Here is a 27,900-nt window from a genome sequence, read left to right as displayed (position 1 = left end):
CCTCACCCATAGGGTCCGACCCTTCATCTGCTTTGGCTCTTACCTGACCAGCCACTTCTCTGCCTGCCTCACTCCCCTCCCCTCCCCTCCCCTCCCCTCCTCTCCCCTCTTCTCCCCTCTTCTTCCCTCCCCCCTCTCCCTCCCTTCCTCCCTCCCTCCCTCCCTCCCTCCCTTCCTCCCATCTTTCCTTCCTTCCTCCTTTTCCAGCCTCATCCCCCATCTCTCTTCCTTCATTCTTTGTGCTCTAGGCATACTGGCCTTCTAGATTTCTTTTTTAATTTATTTATTTTTATTTTTGGCTGTATTGGGTCTTCGTTGCTGCACGCGGGCTTTCTCTAGTTGTGGCGAGCTGGGGCTACTCTTTGCTGCGGTGCTCAGGCTTCTCATTGCGGTGGCTTTTCTTCTTGCAGAGCATGGGCTCTAGGTGTGCGGGCTTCAGTAGTTGGGGCATGTGGGCTCGGTAGTTGTGGCTTGCAGGCTCTAGAGCGCAGGCTCAGTAGCTGTGGCGCACGGGCTTAGTTGCTCTGCAGCATGTGGGATCTTCCCGGACTAGGGCTTGAACCCATGCCCCTTGCATTGGCAGGCGGATTCTCAACCACTGTGTCACCAGGGAAGCCGCGGCCTTCTAGGTTTTTAAGTGCACCATTGTTCCCTCCTGCCTCAGACACTTTGCACATGCTATTACTGAGCCTAGAACGTTCTTTACTCTCTGCAGACTTAATTTCTCTTCTTCAGAGAGCTCAGCTTCCTGAGAAGCTGTATTGCACAGTAGTCAAGAATGTGGACATGGGAGTCAGACTGCTTGGGTTCAAATCCTAGGTCTGACACTTACTACTTTGGGCAAGTTACTTAACCCCTCGCTTTCTCAGTTTTATCATTTGTAAAAGAGGATAATAATAGTACCTACTTTAGTGGAATATGTTGAGGAGAAGATGCATTAATATATGGAAAGTGTTGAGAATAACAGGCATAATAAATTATAGCTGTTATTATTATTATCAGTCATTTTCTCAGGGAAGCCTCCTAGGTAAAATCCTCTCTTATGTTCTCATGAACACCGTGAATTTCCCAGAGCTCTTGTCACAATCTTAATTGTTCATTTATCTGTTTTAATGTGATTAATTGGTCTTCTCTGCTGGACTCCAAGCCTGAGCAACATACCCGTATACATGTGTTATTTGTGTGTTAGCTTACCTTCCCCCAGTGCCTAGCACAGTACCTGCATGGGGGAGTGCTCAGTGGGTGTTGATTGAGTGAGTTGCCACCATATGACAGGCACTGCTGTGGGGACTGGGGGTCCAGTAGAGAAGAGAATGGGTGAAAATCCTAGCTCTTGTGGAGGTTAGATTCTAATGGAACTGAGGAGACACAGACAATAATTAAGTAAGTAAAACACATGGGACTTGAGAGGGTAATAATTTCCATAGAAGAAAGCAAGAAGAGGGTACAGGGAGTGCTGGGGTGAAATGGCCAGGTAGAGGGTCTTACTGAGAAGGGAAAGTGAGGGATGAGCCACGAGCACTTCTGGAGGGAGAACGTACTAGAGGGGAGAGCAAGTGCAGAGGGGGAGGGGGAGGGGGGAAGAGTATCCCTTGAAGCCCCTGTGAGAAGGATGAAAAATTTTGACTTTCACTCCAAAGGGGATAGGAAGCCATTTGGAGGGTTTTGTTCTGACTGACATTTAAAAGGATTACTTTGATTAAAAGAATGAACAAAATCTATTAGGCAAATAGGTCATCCTGATGTTTACCGATTTCTAAAATGATTTCTAGCCCATTTCATTCTAGTTAAGTTAGTTCATTCATTCTCTGGGCACTTCTGTAGGACTCATACTGTGCAGAGTGTGTATAGTGTGCTCAGTCTTAGCTCTGCCACTAACTGGGTGACCTTGACAAATAACTCTCTCTCCCAGGGCCTCAAATTTCCCATTTGTAGGATGGGAGAATTAGATTAAATAGCCCACTGGTTCCACAAGTCAGTGAATCTTAAAGAAGACTTCTCTGACCTCTACTTCAGAATCACCAGGAGGAGTCTGTTGAAAATATAATTATTAGGCCCCATGTATATCTACTGAAACAGAACCTTGAGTAGTGCCTCGAAGTCTGTACTTTGGCAACCTCCCTAGGTCATTGTGATACATACGCTAGTCTAAGAACCACTTGTCTATGCTAAAAATAGAGAAGGTAAAAAAAGGAGCCATAATTCTATGCCTAGATAGTCTTAATGTTCCTATTAAAATTACAAGATTATAACTTTAACATTAAATTATAAATAAGAGACAAGATTTTATGTGGAAACATAAGAATAAATAAGATGGTTTTTCAGGAAAAATATTCTTTTTACAATTTTCAAGAATTTAGTATCAAATGTTTGGGTTTTTTTTGGCTGTGTTGGGTCTTCGTTGTTGCGCACGGGCTTTCTCTAGTTGTGGCGAGCAGGGGCTACTCTTTGTTGCAGTGCGCCGGCTTCTCCCTGCGGTGGCTTCTCTTGTTGCAGAGCATGGGCTCTAGGCATGCGGGCTTCAGTAGTTGTGGCGTGTGGGCTCAGTAGTTGTGGCGTGCGGGCTCGGTAGTTGTGACTTGTGGGCTCTAGAGCACAGGCTCGATAGTTGTGGAGCACGGGCTTAGTTGCTCCACAGCATGTGGGATCTTCTTGAACCAGGGCTCAAACCTGTGTCCCCTGCATTGGCAGGTGGATTCTTATCAAAACTTTCTTGTAGTAATTTTGTTTGTAAAATTTGAATAAAGGAATGTTGTTTCAAAAACTATTAATAATCATGTATCCCTTTTGCAGTTTTTGAGTGATATGATGTCAGTCCACTTGTACCCTTGGTTTCTTTCTGTTTATACAGAAATAAACTTATACCATATACTTTTCCATATCATGTATTCTTTTTTTTTTTTTTTTGCGGTATGCAGGCCTCTCACTGCTGTGGCCTCTCCTGCTGCGGAGCACAGACTCCGGACGCGCAGGCCCAGCGGCCATGGCTCACGGGCCCAGCCGCTCCGCGGCATGTGGGATCTTCCCGGACCGGGGCACGAACCCGCGTCCCCTGCATCGGCAGGCAGACTCTCAACCACTGCGCCACCAGGGAAGCCCCATATCATGTATTCTTGGCAGCATTTTATCCTTTTCCCCCCTGCTAAGATTTGATTTATTCTAGTTTAAATCCCAAAACAATTCTCATACCTGAAACTACTCCCTTTACTTAAGTACTTCCTTTGAGACTCAGGAGATGTTCAGGAAGGAAAGCTGAGGTCTGTGGGAGTCTGGCCCCATCAAACTGTCCCCATTACTTGATAACTGCATCACGTGGGGCAAGCCTCTTCTCCTCTCAGGGCATCTCAGTAACTTATCTTCAAAATGTGCATTTAAACTAGCTGACCTCTAAATTCCATTATCTTTTGGAATTACCTTGACAATAATTATTCAGTTTGCTGATCCACAATCTCAGGCATGTGAAATCTGTACTGGACCATAGATGGGCAGTTGAGAACTTGGATGCCATGAAGGGCCATGCAGGGAGCAGAAATGAGGGAAGTGGGTTTGGTGTTAAGCAGTAGGGACTGCTGGTGATGGAGCAGTCTTTGACTTACCTCAAAATATTCAAGTTCAGATTTTATAATATGCTCAAGCCAAACAAAATAGCTCTTTGGACCAGCTGTGGCCCATGAGCTGTTAGTTTCTAAACCCTGTTTGCATCTGATTTTTAGCCTTTCACCTGATGAAGAATAAAAGCAAACAGAATTTTCTAAAGGTGCCAAAAATCAGAGCATTAGTGTATTTGAAAAACACAGACAAAAACATTGGATAGGAACTGGCAAAGTTTTCTATCATGGGACAAAGAATAGTAGATTAATTTTAAGTATTTATTCCAGTGGGTATCAGACTTCTGTATGTATCTAAAAATAATCTTATCATCTAGAGAGTGTCTTAAAATACAGTTTCCTGGATCCCATTTCCTAGTGATTCTGATTCAGTGCTCTGCTGTGGGCTCTGCTCTGGGGAATCTTTGATTTTTAACAAGCATGCCCAGTGATTCTGATGCAAGTGTTTGGAAGACCACACTTTGAGGAACAGTAAATCCATGCTCTTTCATTTTAAACATGGGAAGTGGGCTCAGTGAGGTAAAATGACATGCCCAGAAATGAAAATCTGGGACATGTGCAGCACTGTTCCTCATCTCTGGGCCCTGGGCGGACATCATTAATCACCCGTGGCACCAGTTAACTTCTCACCCCAGCACTCTGGGAAGCCACTTCTGCTCTCTCTAAGTTAGCCCTTAGCTGGGACTTTATTGCCTCCCCAAGGCCACTCAGCTCATGGGTGATGGAATGGGACTAAAATTTAAACGTTCTGTTCTTTGTGTGTTTGACAATGCAATCTCTTTTAATAGCCTTCCCCTCACCAGTTCCATTTTTATCCACATGTAAGTGGACAGATCCTCTGCAACAAGACATGGGACAAAAAGGAAAATGATTAATTAAAAATCGTGTACTTATGAGAGCATTTAATTATTTGCTGTCCTTTGGCTGATGAATAGAACACATTAGGCACTATTCACCATTTCACTTGGATTATTACATCCCAGGGAGTGTGTTATTCCTTTTAATGTCCGGGAACTTATTCAAATATCCAGAGTGTGTAAAAATAAATAAATAAATAATGCTGCTTGGTGAGTTAAGACTGAGTATGACTTAGCTCTAGGAATGACACACAGAAGCTCAAGGAACCCGCTGTATTTATAAAGCTGGTCTCGCCAAGCCTTGCTGTGGCCACGTAGCAGATAAGCAGTTGAGAAAACCAGATAGCAGAGCTGGAGGCCACCGCAGTGCAGTTCCCACCCAGTGATAAAGCACAAATAGATTAGACCTGTGCAGAGCCAGATGGGTGCACAAGGAACACTTGCCAATGCAAATAAGACTAAAACAAGAACACATTGTTGGAATTTCTGCAAGTTGGTTGTTAATCAAGTAGATCATGCCATATTAGGACCTTTTAACACATGTTTTTGACATCTGGCCCTGCGCGGCTGACAGTTAAATTAGTTTTGTGATTGACGGAGAAATATTTTGTAGTATTGAATCATCAATAACACTTAAAAACATTATACTGCTTGCTGATTTTCTTTGTCATCGATGCCCCGTCAATAGTACAAGTGCTAATTTCCAAGTGACTCTGACACCTTCTGGATGTTAACATGCATACTTAATTTCCCTTCCTTTGAAGACAGGATGATCCCTAATTTGAATTTTGTTCCTTCCATCAGCCTTTTTAATTGCCTGTTGTATGCCAGACAGTTTGCCCAGCCCTGGGTTAAGAGATTCATAAGATTTGACTGTTGCCTTTTGGAAAGCTAGGCTGAGAGAGTGGACATGCAATAAAACCAAGCAAAGGGTGCCTAGTGAGAATAAATGCATGTTTATGTTCTGGCCAGAGTGATTCCTGGGAAGGTTTCTAAATAGTGACGTGACATGGTCAGTTTGGGGCTTTAAAAATATCACTCCAACAGCCACGGGGTGGAAGTGATGGGATGGAGATGGCCTGCTCACGGGGTGACCAGTTGTGAGGCTTCTGCAATAAGTGCAGGCAAAAGGCGGTGTGGGTTCAGTTGCTGAAATTGTTAAAAGTCCTTGAGAGACTTACCGTGCACTGAGGCCATTTCCTTCTTCTGTCAATCACATAATCATCTACTCTACAATGGCACAGACAGAGTAAAATAGGACAGTAACTGAAATCAAGAAGAAACAAAATAGGGAATGTAATAGACTCATTTGTTCTGTTTCTACCCCACTGTTATAGTAATAATATACTTCATTTTAAAGTGTTTTTGAGTAATTACAAAACAACAATGGTACTTTTTTTGCCCTTGAAAGCATTAGACATAAATTATTGTCATTGGGGTAGAACAGTTGCTCCCCTGGGGGAACTTAAATCACAGGCTAAGTGTTCAAACTAACTTCCCTCTACATTAAACACCGTTTTACAGTTGTCTTATATATCAGGCATCGTCTTGTACTATATACTTGTAAGAATATAAAAGACAATATTCTTAAGAATCGTTGCACCAACATTTTTTAACATGACCATCCAAAAGGAAATTCAAATATGTGTTAGGTAATTTGAAACAAGTTTCAGAAATCTAACTTAAATTTTACCCAAGCAGAATTTTCCTTAAAAAAAGAAGGTTCTGGGACTTCCCTGGTGGCTCAGTGGTTAAGAATCCACCTGCCAGTGCAGGGGACGTGGGTTCGAGCCCCTCGGGGAAGATTCCACATGCCGCGGAGCAACTAAGCCTGTGCGCCACAACTACTGAAGCCCCCGCGCCTAGAGCCCGTGCTCCACAACAAGAGAAGCCACTGCAATGAGAAGCCTGAGCATCACAACGAGGAGGGGCCCCTGCTCGTCGCAATTGGAGAGGGCCCGCGCGCAGCGACGAGGACCCAACGCAACCAAAAATAAATAAATTAAAAAAAAATTCCTTAGGAAAAAAACAAAAGGTTCTTATTTTGATATCAGTAAGATTTCACTCTTTTGGAAAACATGTCTACTAGAGTAATGTTTTTATTTCAATATAAAAGTCAAGGACAGACAGACCCTCAGATCTCCTTGAATGGCTCCAGGTGTATGTTTGTGGCAGTGTGTTCTTTTGGCCGTGGCTAAGACTCAGACAGCCCTGGATGGCAGGGTGGGCCTTTTGTTTATGAGCTGGATCACCTTGGACGAGTCAGTCGGCCTCTCTGAGACTGGGTTTCCTCTGCACTACTCTGTTACCAGTGGTACTGGTTCAGATCTCACAGATGTGATAAGGACTAGATGAGAAGGGTGTGTCACAGTGCCTAGCATGTAGCAGCTTCTCAGTAAAAGAAGCTGCTGTTTGAACTTTGCTCAAATTCTAGCAATGTTTTTGAGTCTCTACTGATTGCCAAGAAACCACTGAAAAAATATGGAAGTAAATAAACAGCTCCAGACACATTGAAAAATCACTTATATAAGGAGCTTATTCTTTCTTTTGTCTCAAGTTTTCACTGTGAGTCCAGCTCTAAGTCCCGGAGGGGTCTAGGTCCTGCCCCACTTTGATCCCCTTTCTAGCGAGAAGAGTCTTCGGAAATCAAGGAAAGTTCTTTGACATCAAATGGGAAAGCCAAGCAAAGAGGGTTGATCCAAGAGGTTAGTTCTACCTCTTCCCCTTACCCATGCAAGACTTTAGGTCTTGGTGCCTGAACCTCCCTCTTCTGGAATTGCTCTTGGAATTTTCCTGGTACCACCATGAACTTGAACATTGAGATCCCTTGCAACCCTATGATACTAACTTTGATTAACAAGCTGAAAGCTTTATTGACTGTCTTTTCCAAATACTGTTACGCACAGCTTCTCTTCACAAACCCAGTTTTGAATATCTTGTGTTTGTTGATTCCTCTAGAACATTTCTTATGTGTATTTCTTCTTATTTCCTTTTGTAACATGCCTTGGCATGCACACTGATTGGTTCTCAACTCTTTTTTTGGGCAATTGCCTCACAGGAAAGAATAATTGAGCGTTTGAAAGAACAACGGGAGAGAGATGATCGGGAAAGACTTGAAGAGATAGAATCATTCCGAAAAGAGAATAAAGACCTGAAAGAGAAGGTCAACGCTTTACAAGCTGAACTGACTGAAAAAGAGGTGAGTCTGGGGAAACAACCACACTGATAGTACTCATAAACCCATATCCATGTAGCCTTGAGAGACTAGAGACTTAGTTTGAGAGACAGTGTGAAGGTTTGGGGGACCTAGTTACCTTTGCTTTGTAAAGCTATCTGAATTCAAAGAACAGCATTTACTGTAATTCCCTACATCTGGTGATGCTCTGTGCATATCTTCTGTACTCTACTGAACACATACCATTTAGCTCCTTGAAAGTTTTCTTGATGTCTTACCATATTCATACAGCTTGGAGGATTCTGTATTTTTTTTTCAATGTCTCATGATCCCTTGTTTGAGATAACAGTAACAACAACAGCATTGATGATAATAACAATAGCTCCACCTTACTGAGGGCCTGTTATGTACTAATCCTTGTGTTGGGTGCTGTACATTCATCTGTGCTTCTCAAATGGATCATTCAATACCACCAGGTTAGGTTATATGGTACCATGCTGGACACATATGTATAGGTTGTGACTGCTCTTCTGGGACATCATTTTTACATTATGGTAAATAATTTGAAAGAGTATTTTAATGCTCGCGCAAACATGGATACAGAAAACAAATCTCACCTGCATTTGTTAATGTAAAACAATATGCTTTAAAGAAATTTTTTGTTTGGTGGTTATGGAGAGTATCTCTATTCTGAGGGATGGCTATAACCCCCTTAGTTTACTTAGGGATACTTTGGTGGAGAAGTTTGAGAAGCAGCAATGCCCATTCTTTTATTCAGTCTCCAAAGCTCTGAGATATGTGCCATTGTCCACACTTGGTCCCCTCACACTTATTTTTGTCTGTGGAAAATGTCTATCTCCTTTATGATATGTCAATCCTTTTGCTCTGTTGGGTTGTATCACAGCATAGTTGTATATGTCCCAGCTCCGAAGTATCACCTCAGCCCTTGGATTTTGATAATTCTATACAAATTGAAGTACTGTCTAAATTAGGAGTCCAAGAAGGGAACAATTGATGAAAAATAGGAATTTTGAGGAAACTTAGAAGCAAAATTTGTATTCTCTAAAACTTAAGCTCACTAGTTTTTAGAGAAGAGATTATTTCTTTGATATGAAAATAAAGAATGTAAATCCTGGGGGATCTGTAATTACTGTAGTTAGTATGTAACAGAAGGCACAGAAGCTTCTATCTCGTTTGCAGCATTCTTCACAGATTGCAAGCGTTATTCATGGGTTTGCACCTTAAAAAAAATATATAGATATATATATAGATAGATATGCTTCTAATTGAAAAGAGATCTTGATGACATGGTGGAGCATAAGCTTTAAATGAAAATAATTTTGTAAACAATGCTTACATTGTATGAACTTCAGATAGGCATTTCTGCAAACATTTATTGTTCCTGTGTAATAATGTGCCTGCCACTGGGCTAGATGTGTCAGTCAAGGTTCCACCAGAAAAACAGAACTGTACGAAGGAATTTAACCATATTAAGAAATTTATTACAAGAAATTGGCTTACATAGTTATGGAGGCTGGCTAAGCAAGTCCAAAATTCACAGGGAAGGCCATCAGGAAGGGCGGGCTGGAAACTCTCAGGCAGGAGCTGATGCTGCAGTCCACAGGAGGAATTTCTTCTTCCTGAGGGAAACCTTAGTCTGCTCCTAAGACCTTTCAACTGATAGGATCAGGCCCACCCAGATTATGAAGAATAATATCCTTTACTTAAAGTCAACTGATTGCAGATGTTAGTCACATCTACAAAATACCTCCACAGCAACACTTAAGGTTAGTGTTTGATTGAATAACTGGAGACTATGGCCTAGCCAAGTTGACACATAAAGCTATCACCCCTGGCAATTTTAAATTTATAAAGGAAAACAATGTATAATTGTTGTTAGCATGGAGCTTATAATTTAGTTGGAGTGGTAATAATCTTCAGCATGACAGAGTGCCTGAATTATAAGTTTCTTTATTATTTCTGTGGTAGTTACATGATAAAGACCATTGAAATTGGAGTCGGAGACCTGGGTTCAGACCTATGTCTCCCATTAATAGCTTGAGAACCTTGGAGAAGACAGGGCCTCATGTGAGCCTTAGTTTCCTTACCTGAAAAATGAGAATGGCTAACCTGTCCCTCAGAGGGTTGTTAGGACCTGGGTGGTTTGCTGGGTGATTGTGGCAGTATCTTCATCAATAAGGTTGTTCCAGTGCCCATGAAGCAGTAAAGTATTAGACCACATCATTTACTGAGAAACTGCTGTGTGCTTAGTGTTTTCCTAGGCACTGCAAAGGGATATAAAGGAAATGTACCCTGTCTGATTTTGGGTGGAACCTGAGCAATTTAGTCACGTAGATAGATGTTGCTAACCATTTTGTGTTTGCTGGTGGACATTGCTCTCCTAGCTAGCAACGTTGTGTTCTGTGGTATATGCTAGTATTTATTTCTTTACCTTTTGGGATTCGTACTATACAGGGAAGCTCTTGGTTTCTGGGCGTGATTAATGAATGGAACAACTTGGGTAACCCCATGTCAGAGTTGGGGAGATTCATTATATTGCTGAATCTGAATTTACAAAGCACTAGGCCATAAAGTCTACTCTGAATTTTTAAGTAATTTTATCTTTGATTCTGTAGAAGATGTTTGAGAAACCATTGGCCATTTTTCATTAAAGAAATGGAATTTGATAAAAACAACAGGATTCTTCTTTTATACTTGATCTGCCCTTTTCGGGGAGAAAAGAATTAAAGTTTGTATTTTCTTTCATATTTTTCTTAGAGTCTGTGCCACCTGACAGCAATAAACATAAATGGAAGGTTCAGGGTGTCTGTTTTGCCATGACATGTAAAGACCACCTTGGGACTTAGTTCATTAGCATAACTTTGAGACATGAAACATGCATTTACTGACTGCACCATTTGGTCACATTTGATTTTTACTGCAATTAGATCCTGCTTGGTTCTGTAAACTGGCCAACTTTAATTTCCTGGCCAGGGCCGACTATTGTTACCTTAGTAAGACTATATTTACCCTCTCTATCTAATGCACACTTTATTACTATGTATAGAATCAATGTATTCAAATTGAAGACATTACTAGTAGAAATTATAATGTTCTACTTACTAGTGTTCTTTTCCTTTCAGTCTAGTTTAATTGACCTCAAGGAACATGCATCTTCATTAGCCTCAGCGGGGCTGAAAAGGGACTCCAAATTAAAATCTCTAGAAATAGCCATTGAACAAAAGAAAGAAGAATGTAACAAATTGGAAGCACAGTTAAAAAAGGTAAGTGAAGTCTAAGAAAAAACATGCTCATTTTCTGAATTTATAAAATAGGAAAGGAAGAGACATTTTTCAAAAAATAAAAACCCCTTATCTTTTGTCATCTGGTGATAAAAGGATTAATTAAGCAATCTTTATTCCTAAGAAGTCTGCATCAAGTCTGTCTGTGAACCTGAAAAGTTATCTTAGGTTTCCTGTCTGGGGAAACACAAAACAAAACAAAACAAAACAAAACAAAACCTTGACAAATAGATGAAAATTGTAGTAGAAGTGAAAAATATTTTAAAACCAAAAACCAGCCATTACTCTCTGGGCAAATCTCAACTATCAAAAAAAGATAAATGGAAGTGTTTGCATAAACCAAAGAATCCAGGGGTCCCATTATACATTAATAAACTTTTACTACTTTCAGAAGTAGGTCAATTTTTTTAATTGGAACTTTGCAAAACTTTACCCGACAATGTTAAATTTCTAGAAGTTCACCAAAATAGTCGAGTCCTTGGAAGATGTACGGATTGACTATTTATACTTGACCAGAAATGGCCTGAATGTCTAAGCAAGTTTATACATAGAAGGCTTCAGAAAAGAAAGCAGGATCTTTGCATTGCAGCATTAACATGTTTTCTCTGAACTGGACATTTTTGTGGAGTACATTTCCAGTCATGCATTGTTCCTTTGACTTTTTCCCTGTGTTGTTTGGTACGTCTGCATTCATTGTTCACGTAAAACTCATAACATTATGAGTTTAAGCATTTTGTTTCCCTTTGACAACTTATAAACTTATTCAAAAGAGATGATAAGAATCTAAACAATCAAACGAAGCATATAATAAAATTCGACTGTATAATTCATAGCATATTGGAATGGGGATTTATTTGCTAGAGTTATGAAAATATATGATATGGATGATAGGGATGTGAAAGCATCATATCTGTGGAGAAATTCTGGATATTTCTAAATTTAATAGACTATTTTGTACGTATGATGCAATATATAACTGAAATGTGATTATACTTTGTTCACTTTACCACAGAATTTTAGGGAATTGTTATGAGATTTCACACTAATAAAGTCTCCTTACCAATACAGAAAAAGATAAATATACAGGTCAAATCTCTTTACAAAAAAACAGCCAGAAAAATCTCTACATTACAAAGTCTATTTCGTAATCCCCTCAACATCTCACTTTTTTCAAGCAACATCTAGTTAAACAGAAATCTTGAGCAATAAATAGAAGAATTTAAACTGCCTCTTTGAGGGTGTTTACGTGGAGATTGACTTGGCTATTTATGCATTGGGTGTATGATACATATTCTTGACACATATATGAATGTTTTCTGCAATATGTTATACATGTATATGCATATCAAGAAATGAACCTAAGAAAGGTACTTTTTATTTAATGAACAGTTTTGTGATCATAAGGCAGACTCTCAGATAACTCTGTGAGAGAACTTCTTTGGCTTCCTGTGGTGGTCTTTGAGTTATCTTACCTCACTTGCAATGTGCTAAGTCCTGAAGGAGGGCCCCAAATAGACCTGGGCATGAAAGATGCCCTTCATCAACTCTGAGGAGCCATTATGGAGTTGAGGGCATCCCATATATTATTTCTGCAGATACATACTTGACACCCTCCCTTTTAGTGTAAGTCATCTATGGAATTTGAAATCCTCTAAAAATTAAAAGAAAGAGGTTCATGTATTGATGCTTGTAGTTTCCATGTATATGACTTAACTAGTTTAATAAATGAATGTCTGTGCTATTGAATTTAGTTTCTTTCAACATAGTTATGGTTAACCCCCAAAAGTCAATTAGAACATGTGGTTTCCTTAGACTCTCAGATAGACACCATGTTCTGAAATTCATAGATCAAATCCTATAAATATTTTAGCATTATTCCTGATGACATTTTAACATTCTGCTACATCACCAGGATTAAAGGAACAAATATGGTTGTCTTGCTGTAAAGGACCTATTTAATTTATGAAAAGATAATTTATTTCTAAGTATATAAATAATCTTTGCTTATACTGTCTCCTAAATGCATAGTACAGTGAGATTAAATAAGGTAATTATAATTTAAATATTTTTATACCTAACCTGCAGATGTTATTTTGTTATTTTTGGCCCTCTACATCAACTAAATTCGAAAGTTCAAAATACTTTTTCTAGTACTCTTTAATTTCTGCTAATAAATAGTTCTGTAAAAACCTCAAGTACCCATCACCTTAAAAAGAATTGAGATCTGCATGAAATATTTGAAAATATAAGCCAACAGTATGTGAATATACATAAAACACATCATTTACTCATGGAAAAATAAGCAGCTATAAAAGCTTAAGGAGTGTCTGGGCCTCCCTTTAAATAAAAGGGTATGTGACTTGTGAATAAAATATAAAGGGTTACTAAATGAAAGCTGAAAACATAATAGTTTTATTATATCATAAATAAACCATGAGTTCCCCATGGAATTTTGCTTAAGATTTGTGAGCGTCCAGGTATTTTTATCATAAAATCCATACAGCATTGTAGATGTGTTTAGCTGAACAGAAATCTTGTTTGCTAGTGACAATGGAATCCAAACGGCGATTTAAATTTGCTTTTGTCTTATAAACAATGCTTGAAATTGGTGAGTTTTTAACAGAAAAGTTTGTGGAGAACATTCATACACATAGTTGCTTTGAACCCTTTACTATACTATGTCAGTTTAAGACAGTTCCAAATACTTTGTGTCAACGATGGTTACTATAGGCAGAAAAGGAGCTATTCCTTACACGTTCCATCCCACCTCTTAAAAACAAACAATCCAAGATTCACTTGTAAGGAAATCTTTACTGATATTAGTGAGGCTGATAAAATGATATTAAATAAATAATTCTTAAGTACTAGCTATGAGTGTGCTTTATAACTTAGTGCATTCATTAATCTTAATTACACACCTAGGGGTTGAGAAGAGCCTAGTGACATGTGGATCATTTTGTCTTTCAAAAGAGTATTAAGTGTTCAATACGTAGAAGTAAATTTACTTTAAATGACTAGAAATCATTTGAGAAGCAACAGCAATTCAAAATGTTTTGATTTGTCTTATTTGGTAATTTTCCAATTAATATCATTTTGAGGAGGGTGTTTTTTAAAACCACAGTAAAACTATCATTTACTTTATCAAAGTTGAAGAAAAAATTCATGTTCTTCAAAGACATGTCTTGGCTTAAAGCAAATGAAAAGATCTTACAATATTTCACCTTCTACACATTGACATTGAGCCCCAAATTAATGATGCAAGTATTTAATAAATATAACTTGAGGATGCTATTTAAAATATTTAGTACATTTAAATCTGCAAACATTTAAATCTTCTACACAAAATAGAAGAGCATAACAGATTCTAAAGGACTTGGAACATAGTAGGATAGACACAAAAAATGGTATTTTTTGTTGTTATGAACTACCAGTGGAAACTGATAGTAGACAATGGATAATACTGTATTTTGGTTCCCTTTAATCTTCCTACTGACTTAAATTTTTTCTTTTCCCATTTGCTGTTAATCCTGTAATGTCTTGCTTACTGATATTTTGCTATTGCTAACCTGCTGTTTGCTGATCTATATTTTTCTAAAGTTAGACTGAATAGAAAATTCAGGCTGGTGTTAATATAAAAGAAGAGCTATAAATTCAATGATAAGATTTAATTAATCTTTTATTATTACCATCTTTGAAGTTCAGGTAACAAATTGCAGGCTTGGCCAAAAGCACTTCCTCTGATTCATTGCTGGAGGCCAGCACTTCATGTATCATCAAAAGTGGACAGCTTTCTTTATTTCATGGGTTATTTAACTTGAGAAAGGGAAAGTAACACAAACCTTCAATTTCTTATTCCAGCTATTCTTTTTTAGGAGCCAAAGTCAACATTTCTGTTTCCCTAGAGCCTCTCACTTTCACTGTGGAATGTTTAGAAACTGAAATTTCTTCCTTTTAACCATGAGTTTGTCTGTGCAAATGCACTAGATTTGTTGAGCTAATGCTGTGTTTCTGGATCTTTCCTTCTTTCCCTGTCTGTGCTTCAATGCCTCCCCACCTTTGCAATGTAGCAAGCTGAGCAGTTGTTCAATCAGATGTACAACCCAGTAAGTCATTTCTGAAAGTTCCCGCTGTAACATATCAAAGCATGAGGATCCATTGATCACGTCACAGTGTGCCATATTGGGGGTGTTTCGAAAATATACGTCTCTTCCCATTTCCGTTCTGTCAAAAGAAATGACCTGTGCAGAGGCCACTGCCATTTCTTTTGAAAGTGAAATTAAAAAATTAAGAACTCAGGGAACTATTGCTAGCTGTGATATTACCTCTGTCTTAACTTCAAACCTAAGGCGATAGAAAAACAGAGGTCAGCTGCAGATCTAGGCTCATAGAATTCTTTCCCAGATCCTTCAAACATAGAGTTATCTATGCCAAAAGGGATAGCATTTGTAAAATAGCAAACAACTCAATGTATGTTATATTCAAGGGATAGAAGTTAAAATAGGTTTTTATTTTAAAGTAGGGCTATGCTCTTTGAGACTAGTAAATGCCTAACATTACTGTGGGTTTTGTAAGAGTTAAAAACATATCATTTGAGAACAAACTAAAATATAGTCTCCTAAAAGCAGATAGTAACAATTCTCATTATAGCTTAATGGTACAAAAAAACAGGTAACTAGTAAAAATATGTGTAAAACAGCCCAGATGCCACCACTAATTTTTTTATCCTCATGACAAGTGTGTGTTTATATGAAGCAGTTTTTTTCTTTAACTTATTAAAGAAGAAGGGCTTTTTTGTTTTTCCAATTTAGGTGACTTAATGGGAGAAATAATACATAAGGTGACTGGGATTTGTTATGTGGCAGATGTGATCTGTGCTATCATGCATTCTAGTTATCTCTTATTTATAAATTCCCATCATGGGAAAAAGGAATAGCAGGGATAAAGGAAACAATTCAGCCAACAACTTTTTGTTAAGCCGCTGCTCCAGGATACATACAGCCTGATACACAAGATGCTTGGGTGTATTTCGTTAGATTCAGTCTCCACCCTCCATTCTTTAAAACAAATTTTACTTTTGCAAATGGAATTCCTCAAGCCTCGTTGGAGCATCTTTATTAACCTCTTTCCCCATGTGTGATTTTTAGCAGAGCAACAAAAATAATCCAAATTTCCTTTCCCTTAACATTTGAATGGTTAATAAGCAGGCTTAGGACAGTGGAGATGTGAAGAAAGGCAAATTAAGACTGGGATATCTTCAAGCTTGAAAATTGACCCCGAGAAAAATAAGTGTTTTCTGTAGGTCATTTTAAAGAGGTGTAAAGTAATCCCACTGAAATTGTCTCACACTTACTACTTAAGGACAGGAAAAAAACCTAAGTATGTCTTATTTTAGGTGTGCAGGGCAAATGGGTAGGGCTTTGTTTCTGCAGCAGCTATGATTTAACAGGACCACAATAGGAGTTCACCATCCCTGTTAGGATAGGTAGGGCCAAAGAAATAGTTCTGTTAACTTTTAGACCATTTCCAGAAATATTGATAACATGGCAGGTATTGGATTTTGCCTTCATTTTAACCCAGTGATGGGTCTCTAGGATGCAAAAGCAAACTTTTCAGTCCTTTAGGTGACTAATTCAAAAGTCGTTGACTGATTTTTCTCCCTGAGTTAATTAAGCTAACCCATTGTTTTGGCATCCTGGGAATATAGCCAATTATTAATATAGCCAATTAATATAGCTCATTATTATTATTTTTAAAAATTTATTTTATTGAAGTATAGTTGATTTACAATGTTGTATTAATTTCTGCTGTACACTGAAGTGATTCAGTTATACATGTATATATTCTTTGCCATTTTCTTTTCCTTTATGGTTTATTACAAGATATTGAATATAGTTCCCTCTGCTATACAGTAGGACCTTGTTGTTTATCCATTCTATATATAATAGTTTGCATCTGCTAACTCCCAACTCCCAATCCATCCCTCCCCACCCCTCTGCCCCTTGGCAAGCACAGGTCTATTCTCTATGTCTGTGAGTCTGTTTCTGTTTCGTAAATAAGTTCATTTGTGTCATATTTTAGATTCCCCATATAAGTGTTATCACATGGTGTTTGTATTTCTCTTTCTGACTTACTTCACTTAGTATGGTAACCTCTAGTTGCATCCATGTTGCTGCAAATGGCATTATTTCATTCTTTTTTATGGCTTAGTAGTGTTCCATTGTATATATGTACCACATTTTCTTTATCCTTTCATCTCTTGATGGACATTTAGGTTGTTTCCATGTGTTGGCTATTGTGAATAATGGTGCTGTGAACATAGGGGTGCATGTATCTTTTTGAATTATAGTTTTGCCCAGATATTTGCCCAAGAGTGGGATTGCTGGATCATATGGCAACTCTTTTTAGTTTTCTGAGGAAACTCCATACTGTCTTCCATAGTCTGCAGATATTCTCCGGGTTCAATTCTTTTTTATTTATTTATTTTTGAATTTTTTTAAAAATTATTTATTTACTTTTGGCTGTGTTGGGTCTTTGTTGCTGCTCGTGGGCTTTCTCTAGCTGCGGTGAGTGGGGGCTACTTTTCGTTGAGGTGCACAGGCTTCTCATTGTGGTGGCTTCTCTTGTTGCAGAGCACAGGCTCTAGGCATGCGGGCTTCAGTAGTTGTGGCACGCAGGTTCATAGTTGTGGCTCACGGGCTCTAGAGCGCAGGCTCCGTAGTTGTGGCATGCGGGCTTAGTTGTTCCACGGCATGTGGAATCTTCCCAGACCAGGCTCGTACCCATGTCCCCTGCATTGGCAGGTGGATTCTTAACCACTGTGCCACCAGGGAAGCCCTCAATTCTTTTTTAGACTGATAGAGAAGCAGCATGATGAATTTTCTATACTTTAGAGTGTTTTTAAAAATGACTATGTTTTTCTGGTTATAGAAATAAGGTATGGTCTCAGCAGAAAGTTTGCCAAAGTATAGATGGATATAGGAGAAAATAAAAGTAACAAGACACCTTAGTGAACAGAGATGATAACTAGGAACATCTAGGTTGTTCCACACCCAGATATCTTTTGATTGATTGTTAGTGTTCTTTCATCTCCTGTTTCCTTTTCTACCCTGTTCCTTCTTTCTTTCCTTTCTCCCCCTTCCCTCCCTTTTCCTTCCTTCTCTCCTTCCCTCTATTCTTTCTTCTTTTTTCTTATCTAATATCTATTTCTTTTCACAAAATTGTGTCAGTGTTTGTTGAGTTTTATATCCTATTTTTATGACATATCATCAGAATTTTCTCATATAATTAACTGTTCTTCTAAAACACCTTTTTAATGGTTGTATGATATTCCACCCTATGTTCTCATTTCCCAAACGTTAATCATTTCTTACCCCCCTTTTTTTTTGCCAGTATAAATAATACGCTGAAGAACAGCTTTCCATATTAATTTTCCCACATTTCTATTTTTTTAATAGAATAAAATCCTGGGCCAGTAACTTTTAAAAGCGCCCGGTAGTTCCCGCTATGTTGCATTTTAGAGAAGTTCTACTAAGGCATGGCTCTTCCAGCACTGAATAAAGGCATTCTTTCTGTCACATCCAGACCAACACCAAGGACTTTCATTTCACATAACTTTGACAAATGCACAGATGGAATATTTTTTTCATTTTAACTTTCCTTTCATTAATTACTAGTGTGGTTGAGGTTTTTAATTCATTTATTAGCTGTTTGTATTTTTCTTCTGTAAATTGTTTCTTTAAGTCATTTAAGCAGTTGTTTTTGAGTTTTCTGTTTTGTTCATTGGATTATTCTGTATGGGTTATTCTGTGCTTTACATGGAAACTTCGTCAGATTTGTGGCAAAATTTTATTTAATTTTTTTCTTTAGAGAACTATTTTTACATTCCTGACCTGTGTTTCCCTTTAGGATTTCCTCATTGCCTTTATGCTTAAAAGTCATCCTCTGATTTCAAGCCTAGACACTCACCTATATTAAATTTTTTAAATGTTACTTTTTATATCAGTTTATTCACCTTATCTATCTTTAGATTACTTTGATTCATGTTGAGTGGTGGGGTTCTAACTATATTTTTCTAAATGATCAACTAGTTATCCCAACACCATTTATCAAGTAATTCTTTCTGTATCCACTGATCTTGCTACTGTTTTATACTAAATTCTTATATGGATGAATATTTTAATTTCTGAGCTTCTGTTTAGTTTCATCAATTTCCATTGCTTGTTGAGTCAGAATTTTATTTATTGTGGCTTTATAATATTTTTAAACATCGAGTGCAACAAATTCTACCCCACTTTTCTCTGCTTTTTATTAGGTCTCAGTTTGTTTTAATGTTCTTAGCCTTTAATTTTCTATCATTCCAAGTAAACTTTAGGATCACCTTGTCAATTAAAAAGCACAGTTGTTTATTTTAATTTGAATTATATTCAACCTATAAAATAATTTTAGAATTATTGCTATCTTTCCAATATTTTTTTTCCCATTTCGTCAACTTGATACAGCTTTTATCTATTTCAGTTATCTTTTACAGTAAAGTTTTGACATTTTTCTATTATAAGCCTGTGCTGTTTCTTTTTAAGGATAGCCCTGAGCATTTCTATGTATATAATTTTTAGTTACTGTTGTGAATGCTATATTTGTCCTTTTATTTTCTAAGCAGTTATTGGTACCTAGGAAATTTATTTTATTCTTGTTTATTTATTTTGAATATGGCCACCCTACAAAATTTGGTGAATTATAACTTGTTTTTGTTAAATAAGATAATTTTACAGTCAGCCCTATGTACATCTGTCTAAACTAAGTCAGAATAAATAAAAATTAAGCTTTGAAGTCCTCCTGGGAGTATTTTTACCCTAGAGTAGAAATAAACCTTCTACTTTGAAAAACCTTTTACATTAGTCACTCTGTTTTACTAAGTGGTACTCTAATGCCATGTCTTAGGAGTCTAAAATGTTGTCTGTGTATCCTTATTACTTCTTATAGTAATAACCTTTCTTCAGCTTAACTACCAATCTCTACTCCTGAAGGAGTTTTGTCTTGTCATTATAAACACTGTGCAGGTTATCTTCAGGCGAGTTCTTTTCTTCCTTTAGTTCTTACTTCTAGACAAGTAATATCATTTTTTCATCAGTCTCCAATACCTTCTTTGCTGTAGCCCTAATGGTTATTGTGCCCAGAGATCGTATCCAGAAGCCTCTTAGAAATTTTTAATAAATCTTTAGACTTTCTGGGTCCTAAATTTAGTGCTTCATTTAATACCATCATTGCTGCAGGGCAAATGTTTGATTTGGAGGTACTGGGGGCAACTTTGCTACTGGCTAAGACATACTTGAGACCCCTCTGTTGTTCCCACACACATGAGTCCCCCCTGCCTGGTCACTATCTTTTGAAATCCCATCTCTTCTACAAATTCACCTTTTGTGGGACTCACATTTTATGTAAGGTTTTACAAGAAAAAGACCAAGCATTTTTCCAGTCCAAAGGGAAAAAAAATTTTGTTCATGTTCAGTGAACTCTTCCTGATTTATATGTCATTATAAGAGTGCAATCCCAGGGACATGATAGGCTGAATTATAAATACTTTCACAGTCCTTATCTAGGTACAGTGGTTTCTTTTTACGATTTTTTTTTAGCCAGTGTCTGAAAATTATTTGATTCACTCATAGACTAACTAGCTCCCTTGACACAATGGAAAATTACAACTATTTAAGAGGTAGTTGTAGCATGCGTGTAGCATACATGTAGCATGTACAAACACACATATACACACAAAAAAACATACCTCACACTGAATCTAGGCTTTCAGTACTTAAAGAATTCAAGTTATATTTGAAATAACACTTAAGATTGGAAGTCACATGTTTTGTATCAGACCATCCAGATAATTACTCAGTTCTCTACATTGCTGATTTTAGGAAATTCCATAGTTAAAAGGTATTACATTAATAATTATATTTTCGTGTGAAGGGTCTTAAGAAGTGTTAAGCATACAGTTGGTTCCTTTTATTTTGTATATGTGGAACTTAAACAAATGTTCAAAATAATTTTTCTTATGTTTATTATACATATCCTATCTGTCTCATCTATGACAAGAAATTTCTTTTTGGAATGGTTGTTATAATATGCAAATTGTGAATATTCTGGATGTAGTTAGCTGGAATTGTGAAAGAATAATTTCCTTTAGCATTAATTAATGTAAGACTGAAAGGTACATCGTTTTCAGTTTCTAGACATATTTTTTAGACTCACCTATTATATTTGGTATTAATTAATTGGATTTAAAATAAAATTAAAATTTTATAACATGTTAGAGTTCTAAAATCACCCTAAAAACTCTATTTTAAAAAGTAATATTTTGTTTATAACTCAGAATTATGTGAAGATTGGAACTTACTGTAGCAGATTGAAATAATGTTTAGAGTAGTTTATATACCCTGTTCTGCTGTTAAGATATGAAAGGACCATTAAAGTGTTGTTAACAGACACTAAACCCCCAAAGTGCTGCAATGGAGAATCATATTTTTACAGTGCATAAATTTAATAAATTATTGCTAAAACCATAAGCAGCATGAAAGAAAAGTCCTCAGATTCATTAGTTAGCGTTCTGCTTGCACTTTATGGTCATGACTAATCATTTGTTTATTTTGAGAGAAATGATTTTTTATTAAAATTGTTAAGGCCCATTTCAAAGAGAGAATGTTATTTAACATTATAATTGAATATTCCCTGCCTAGTTTCACATCAGGTTTCTGGACCAAAGTTAATACTTTCCTTTCTAGGCACTTGGAATGATGAACTAACATTTTATTAAAAATAATCAATGGCTAACTTTCACACAAGGAGTGTAAATAAACTTGTGATTTGTCATATTGATACTATCAATCCTGGTATGGTTTTAATCATGTTTGCTCTTAACTTTGATTTAGATATAGTATTAATCTGTAATTTTGCCTTATTTCCTGAAATAGTTCTAAATTGTTTCATTAAAATAACCACTAGGTATTGTTGTGTACTCCTTGTCCTAAGTCATGACCAGATTTCTCTTCTGTGCTTGATTCAGGCTTTCAGAACCAGTTCACATCAAAATGGCAAGCTTGCCCACATCTGTGAGGCTCCAAACTTTGTTTTGATTGTTCCCATTTGCGGGGAAATTTCCTTACATATGGAAATGCAAGAAACATAATTGGGGGACCCTCAAAATTTACTGATCTAATATGTAATACAGACATTTTTGAAATGTTCTTTTCTCAATTTTCTGTGTTTCTATAAGATGCTTGAAATTTGCTCTAAAAGTTACCAGAAATATTTTGAAGCAGAACCAGATACCTGGATTTGTTTTTAAACTGACCTGTTTAATCAGAAAAATTAAATCTCTACATTAGGAAAAAAAATGCTCATCGGTATTCCTTTGGTTTTAATGACTGGTGTACGTCTTTGAAAGTGACAGTGTGCTTCACTAGGTTATGATACATAAGTTCTGAAATAATTAAAAGAAAATCCACACCAATCTGCATTTTTCAAGAGCTAGATTCCCGACTAGTGAATGAAGTTGATGTGTCTTAGATGAATGGAATGGGCAATTGCTTCCTGACCTTTTGGGGGTACTAATTTAAAATCAACAGATTCATAAGGGGAAGTACTTATTGTATATTTTCAGTCTAAACCTTGACTAGGTCACAATGCCATGGTAGGAATTTGTCAGGTAATGTTATTCAAATGTATTTTTATGTTTTTGCAGTGCCTAAAGTACATTCGGCCCAAATCTGTTGTCTACTTTTGATCCCTATCAGGAACTCCCAGTCCAGATGAAAGAACCCATGTTTTAATTTGAAAAGGCAAGAGTATTGCCTAAATGCAAAGAAAGTGCTTCCTTCTCTCTATTTTTAGAGGAGGCTCTGGCCTTACAATTTTGAAGGAAACATTGGCTTTGTAAGCTCAATTTCCTCCCGTTTTTCTTTGGTATAGTATCTCCCCCATGTCTATAGATCACAGTATAACACACTCACGCTACACTAGTTAACAGTTTCAGCCGATCCTCCGAAAAGTTGTGATTCATGCTGAGTAGAGCTGGTTAAATTCTGGGGAAGACTTTTGCTTCCACTGCTTAGGTTGGATCAGGGACTCACCAGGCTACAGTCATGTGAAACTCTCTCTTCCCTTGGGTCTTCACATGGACCCTAGTGATTATCCAAACGCAGCTGTTACTCTTCCATCTCTATATGACTCTTTCTTGCAGCTTTCTATTGACTTGAAAAATTTTTAAATGATATGTATCTACACCTTTATTTAATAACCTTTCCAAGAATTCTGACACCAATATTGAAGATGATTTGACATAAACTCCTTTGCCCAGAAATCAGTAGGCATTGATATAGAGATAAATAGATATATTTAACTCAAAGGTGTTCTTCAGGTTGTCTATTCCTTTTAAAAGGAAGAATCATTAGCACCTACAAATTATCTAACAGACACCAGGCCAGCTGTAAACTTGGCTATGGTCTTTATTTTAATAACATGATCTAACTGTAGCATCACACACAGTGGTCAACATGGTCTAGATTCAGGACTGTTTTTTCCTAGACTTTCTGTACCTCTAAACATCCCATGAGTCCTTTAGCCGTACTCACTTGGTAGGTTTAAAAGATTGCCAACCCATTGAATTTCACCCTGTGCTGAAAACTTGCCTTGGTTCATCTTCTTCTCTTCAAGTAGCTAAAATAAGAAATGTGTTTACATACCTATCACCAGCAGACTGCTTTCTCTGAAAACGTAGCAGGGAGGCTTCTCTAAGGTGTATGTAGTATCTTGTCAATGAAAATTAAATAAACATATCAATTTAGCTGTATGACAAGTCCTGCTTATGGGATGCATATTATAAAATAATAATCACAATAAAAACACAAATGAATAATACCTTCCCCATGTTTGTCATTTTATCGTTTTCACTGTCCTTAGAGAGGCTTATTCATTTGCCCATAGTCGTAAGACACAAGGCCATATTTAGAATCTAGATGTTACAATTAGTAATCCTGTACCCATTTATTAAAAATCGTGATAATAATAATCTTAAGAATAAAAACAACCAAAATAAACCACAGCAGCTAACTGCTAGCTCTTTGTGAATCTTCAAATCTGAGTCAAAAAAGGAATTTTCACTCATCAGAAATAAGCTACAAAACATTTATTCATTTATTTTGAGTCTTTCTAGCTGGTCATTACTTAGTTCTTTAATTCTTTTTCTTAAACATCTCAATGTCGCTGGTTGGTTAGTTTGAGAAAACTGCCATGGACAGGTTTTTAGCTGCCATAAAATAATGGTAATATAGTATAAAAGTAGAAGAGAATTAACATGAAATTTTTGTTTTCTTTCTCATAGTAATCGAAAAGCTGTATATTTTAAATGCTTTTCTGTTATAAGAGAAATGAGTTTATTATTATTATCACAGATAGAGGTAGTTATATGGAGTATTTTGTTTTAAAATAGAATACCTGCTCTACATCTTTTGATGGGAGATTAACAAATTAATATTCATTACTTCAATTTAAAATAAAATTATTAGATGAATAAACTCCTAAAGGAATATTAGCTCAAGATTCACTTTCAGATTATTTTAATTATACTGAAAAAGCTCACTAATTCTATTCTATTCTATTATAATGAAACTCAGTGTACGCACTAAATAAATAAAAATAAATATTTTCTGAGAAATGTGGATGACAGACTGCCTGATACTGTGTTGAATTGATATATTTTTTCCAAGTTCTTTTGCGTAGTTGAGTTTATTTCTTGAATAAGGAAATCTTAGATTAAAGAATGTGAAAGCAAATTATTCCCCATCTATCCTCATGCTTAAATAATATGTTACATGCAAAAATTCCTAAAAATAATTAGTTTGTCATAAATAAGAAATTTATTTTTATTTATACTAATTTTTGGATTTTTTTCTACTAAATTATTGCAAAGACTGTCAACCTTCTAACAGTAGTATTAGTGTTAATTTTTCTAACCATGCATGATTCATCTGACCCCACAGTAGTTGCAGCTTGCTTGCCTTGTTTTTTCCCTGAAATTTTTTTTAAAAAGTGTATAAAAACACAACGGACATCTGCTCTAGTAGAAGACAGCAGGATAATTTAAGTCCTAATAAATTGTTAACATTTTATTAGTTCACACATGGATTTTGGAGATATATACATATATGACCTCTCTGAACTTTCTATGTTGAATGTGCACTGTTGTTAAACTACTTGTTTTTTCCCTGCCTGCTCTTTGAAGAAGTCAATTAGGAATAATGGGAAACAAGGGGTAGGCAAAACATTGCAGTGCAGTGTTATTTCCATCTGTCTGGGAATATTTCAGCCAAAAGTTTATTTTGGGAAAAAAAAAGCCATAACGCACTGTCACACACAAAAAACCACAAATACTTTGGCTGCAAATTATTCTGTAGTGTTGTTGCTGTGTTGTTGCCTGTGTCTGTTCTCCTGTGTAAAGCTGCCCCCCACCCCCCATGCATGTGTTTGAAGATTCTCGTCTGTGTGCTTGCTCATGAATTAGCTCATCCTCCTCCCGGTTCAGGTTTATTTAATCAAAAGAACAAGAATTTATGGGTATGACTGTTAGCTGGAAAGCCCTTCTGCTTTTTCAAGGCTTTGTTTCATTCTACATCTTCTGCTGAAATTTCTCAGTGGGATGAAGTGTTCAATGATCAGTCAGCCAGTCTCTTATATGTTACCTAGCTTTATATATACCCTTGATGGTTCCTGGAGAAATAATTTAACATTGTTTTTTCTCAGTTTCTCTGTATTGGAAAAGGAAGCTGTTGGTATGAGTCATTTACTTAACTGTGAGGAGTTGAATTGTCTTCGTTCTGTTTGCCAAAACACCAGAAATAAACACATCACTGTCTCTACCTCCACCAAGCCCCCATTTCTTGTGGGGAAAAAAAAGCAAAAAGCAGTATCATTTAATGAAATAAAATATTAACAATAAAAGAAACTAGCCTTAAAAATCAAGATAGTTCTAAGGTAGCTGAAATTTGTGATTTTCCTATTTTGCCTTTTAACTGACAGTATACCCATAATTCTTGATAGTTGTTATTTTTTTCTCCAAAGTTAATTTCTGGGCCATTGGTGACTGCACTATCTATTGTTGTTCTAAATTGTTATCTTAACTACGTTCTTTAAAAATATAATGTTGAAGGCTCATAATATTGAAGATGACTCCAGGATGAACCCAGAATTTGCAGACCGAATAAAACAGCTTGATAAAGAGGCATCTTATTACCGTGATGAGTGTGGCAAGGCCCAAGCAGAAGTCGACCGGTTGCTGGAGATCCTCAAGGAGGTGGAGAATGAAAAGAACGACAAGGACAAGAAAATTGCAGAACTTGAGAGGTAAACTTTGCATTCATGTTGTGAATTGTCAACACTGAATGACCATTGATTGCTTAGTTGCCCATCTCAGGTTGCAGTAAATTTGGAATGCACATTCATATTTCACGGAGGAAACAAGTTATGCATGAGGAATATGGCCTGTAGGGATGATGTTGTGTTTCTGTGGGATACTCGGAAGTCAGTTGGCTTATCTTTTGAGGGCTTATGTACTTCTTCAGTGTTTGAGAAAATAATGGGCAACTTTCTTGAGTGATATCCATGATCTAGCATTTGTGCCAGCAAAGTGTGTAAGAGACTGAAGCTTTGACTACCTGAAAAAAAAAACCACTTAAAAAGTCTTTGTATTAGTTTGATGGTAATCTGATTTTTGTTCAGTGTGACCCATTTTAGAAATTATGTCAAGTTTTTTTTTTCTGATCGGCAAATTAAAATCCTTAAGGGCTTCATTTTAATTTTAAAGTGTGGAAATATTCTGCCAGCCTACTGGTTCTTAAAAATACTGTTAATTTTAGATGTATCTACATGGTTATTTTGGAATGATATTTTAGGACCAAAATTTTTCTTAAAAAGATAGTGTGAAATCACAGTGAAGTTATCATATTTTTCTTCTTTCTTTTTCTTTTTTTTTTTTTTGCGGTATGCGGGCTTCTCAGTGTTGTGGCCTCTCCCGTTGCGGAGCACAGGCTCCGGACGCGCAGGCTCAGCGGCCATGGCTCACGGGCCCAGCCGCTCCGCGGCATGTGGGATCTTCCCAGACCGGGGCACGAACCCGTGTCCCCTGCATCGGCAGGCGGACTCTCAACCACTGCGCCACCAGGGAAGCCCCATATTTTTCTTATTGCTGAGAACATTGAGACCCTGAAGGGTTGAACGACCTTCTGAAGATTGGTCCTGTGGTCAGAAAGAGACAAAACTGTAGTGTAGGTTTCTTGACCCCTAGTCCACTTCGCTGAGAAGAAGGGAGCCATAGCGAGGATGCCCTAGATAATATTACTAATAGTAATTATGATTCAAAATAGATTATATATATTTCATGCTCACAGTATAACAGGTACTCTGCTAAGCACTTGACCTGCAAGTACTGTATACCATTTTAATTCTACCCACAACACAGAAAGTCTCATTATCATCATTTTATAGGTGAGAAAACTATGACTTATACAGATTAATTAACTTCCTCAAGATTGCAGAGTTTATAAGAATCAAAGTCAGGATTTGAACCCAGGTCTGACAGATGAGTGACTGAGAGCAATCCCATCCAACACTGGGCCAGAAAGAAGAAGCTAGTCCAGTAGCACTCAACAGTCTCGTAGCTGGCAGAGAGGCTTCGCTGCTGGGCCACAGGAGATCTGCCTCATCTTTATTAGCTTTCATGAGAGAAAGCTCATTTAGAAGGCATTTTTCTGCACTAAACCAGCCCTTCAGAACAGTAATTGAAAGTCAGGATCAGCTACTATAAATATTTGCATAAAATAGCATAATTGTCTAGTTGGACAAACAGGTCTTAGCTGAACGCTATTGCCATTAAATCATCAAGAATATTCACGTTTTTATTTCCGCAATATGGA

At 37.1% G+C, this 27,900-nt stretch overlaps 1 protein-coding gene across 1 annotated transcript in view; it reads left to right on the top strand.

Annotated features, from left to right (window-relative positions):
• ERC2 (ELKS/RAB6-interacting/CAST family member 2) overlaps positions 1-27,900 on the top strand; it is a gene marked incomplete at both ends in the record, with an annotated part of 833,862 nt that overhangs the window by 398,387 nt on the left and 407,575 nt on the right. Inside the window, 4 exons of the mRNA XM_082663222.1 lie at positions 7,524-7,664; positions 10,784-10,924; positions 15,010-15,045; positions 26,139-26,332. Of these exons, the coding sequence (XP_082519348.1) occupies positions 7,524-7,664; positions 10,784-10,924; positions 15,010-15,045; positions 26,139-26,332 (512 nt within the window). The remainder of the gene's footprint in view (positions 1-7,523; positions 7,665-10,783; positions 10,925-15,009; positions 15,046-26,138; positions 26,333-27,900) is intronic.

Source organism: Grampus griseus (genome assembly GCF_964374135.1).
Source record: "Grampus griseus genome assembly, chromosome: 10".
Classification (NCBI taxonomy): Eukaryota; Metazoa; Chordata; class Mammalia; order Artiodactyla; family Delphinidae; genus Grampus; species Grampus griseus.
Note: the sequence above shows the minus strand (reverse complement) of the source record. Positions and strands in the feature narration are given on the sequence as shown.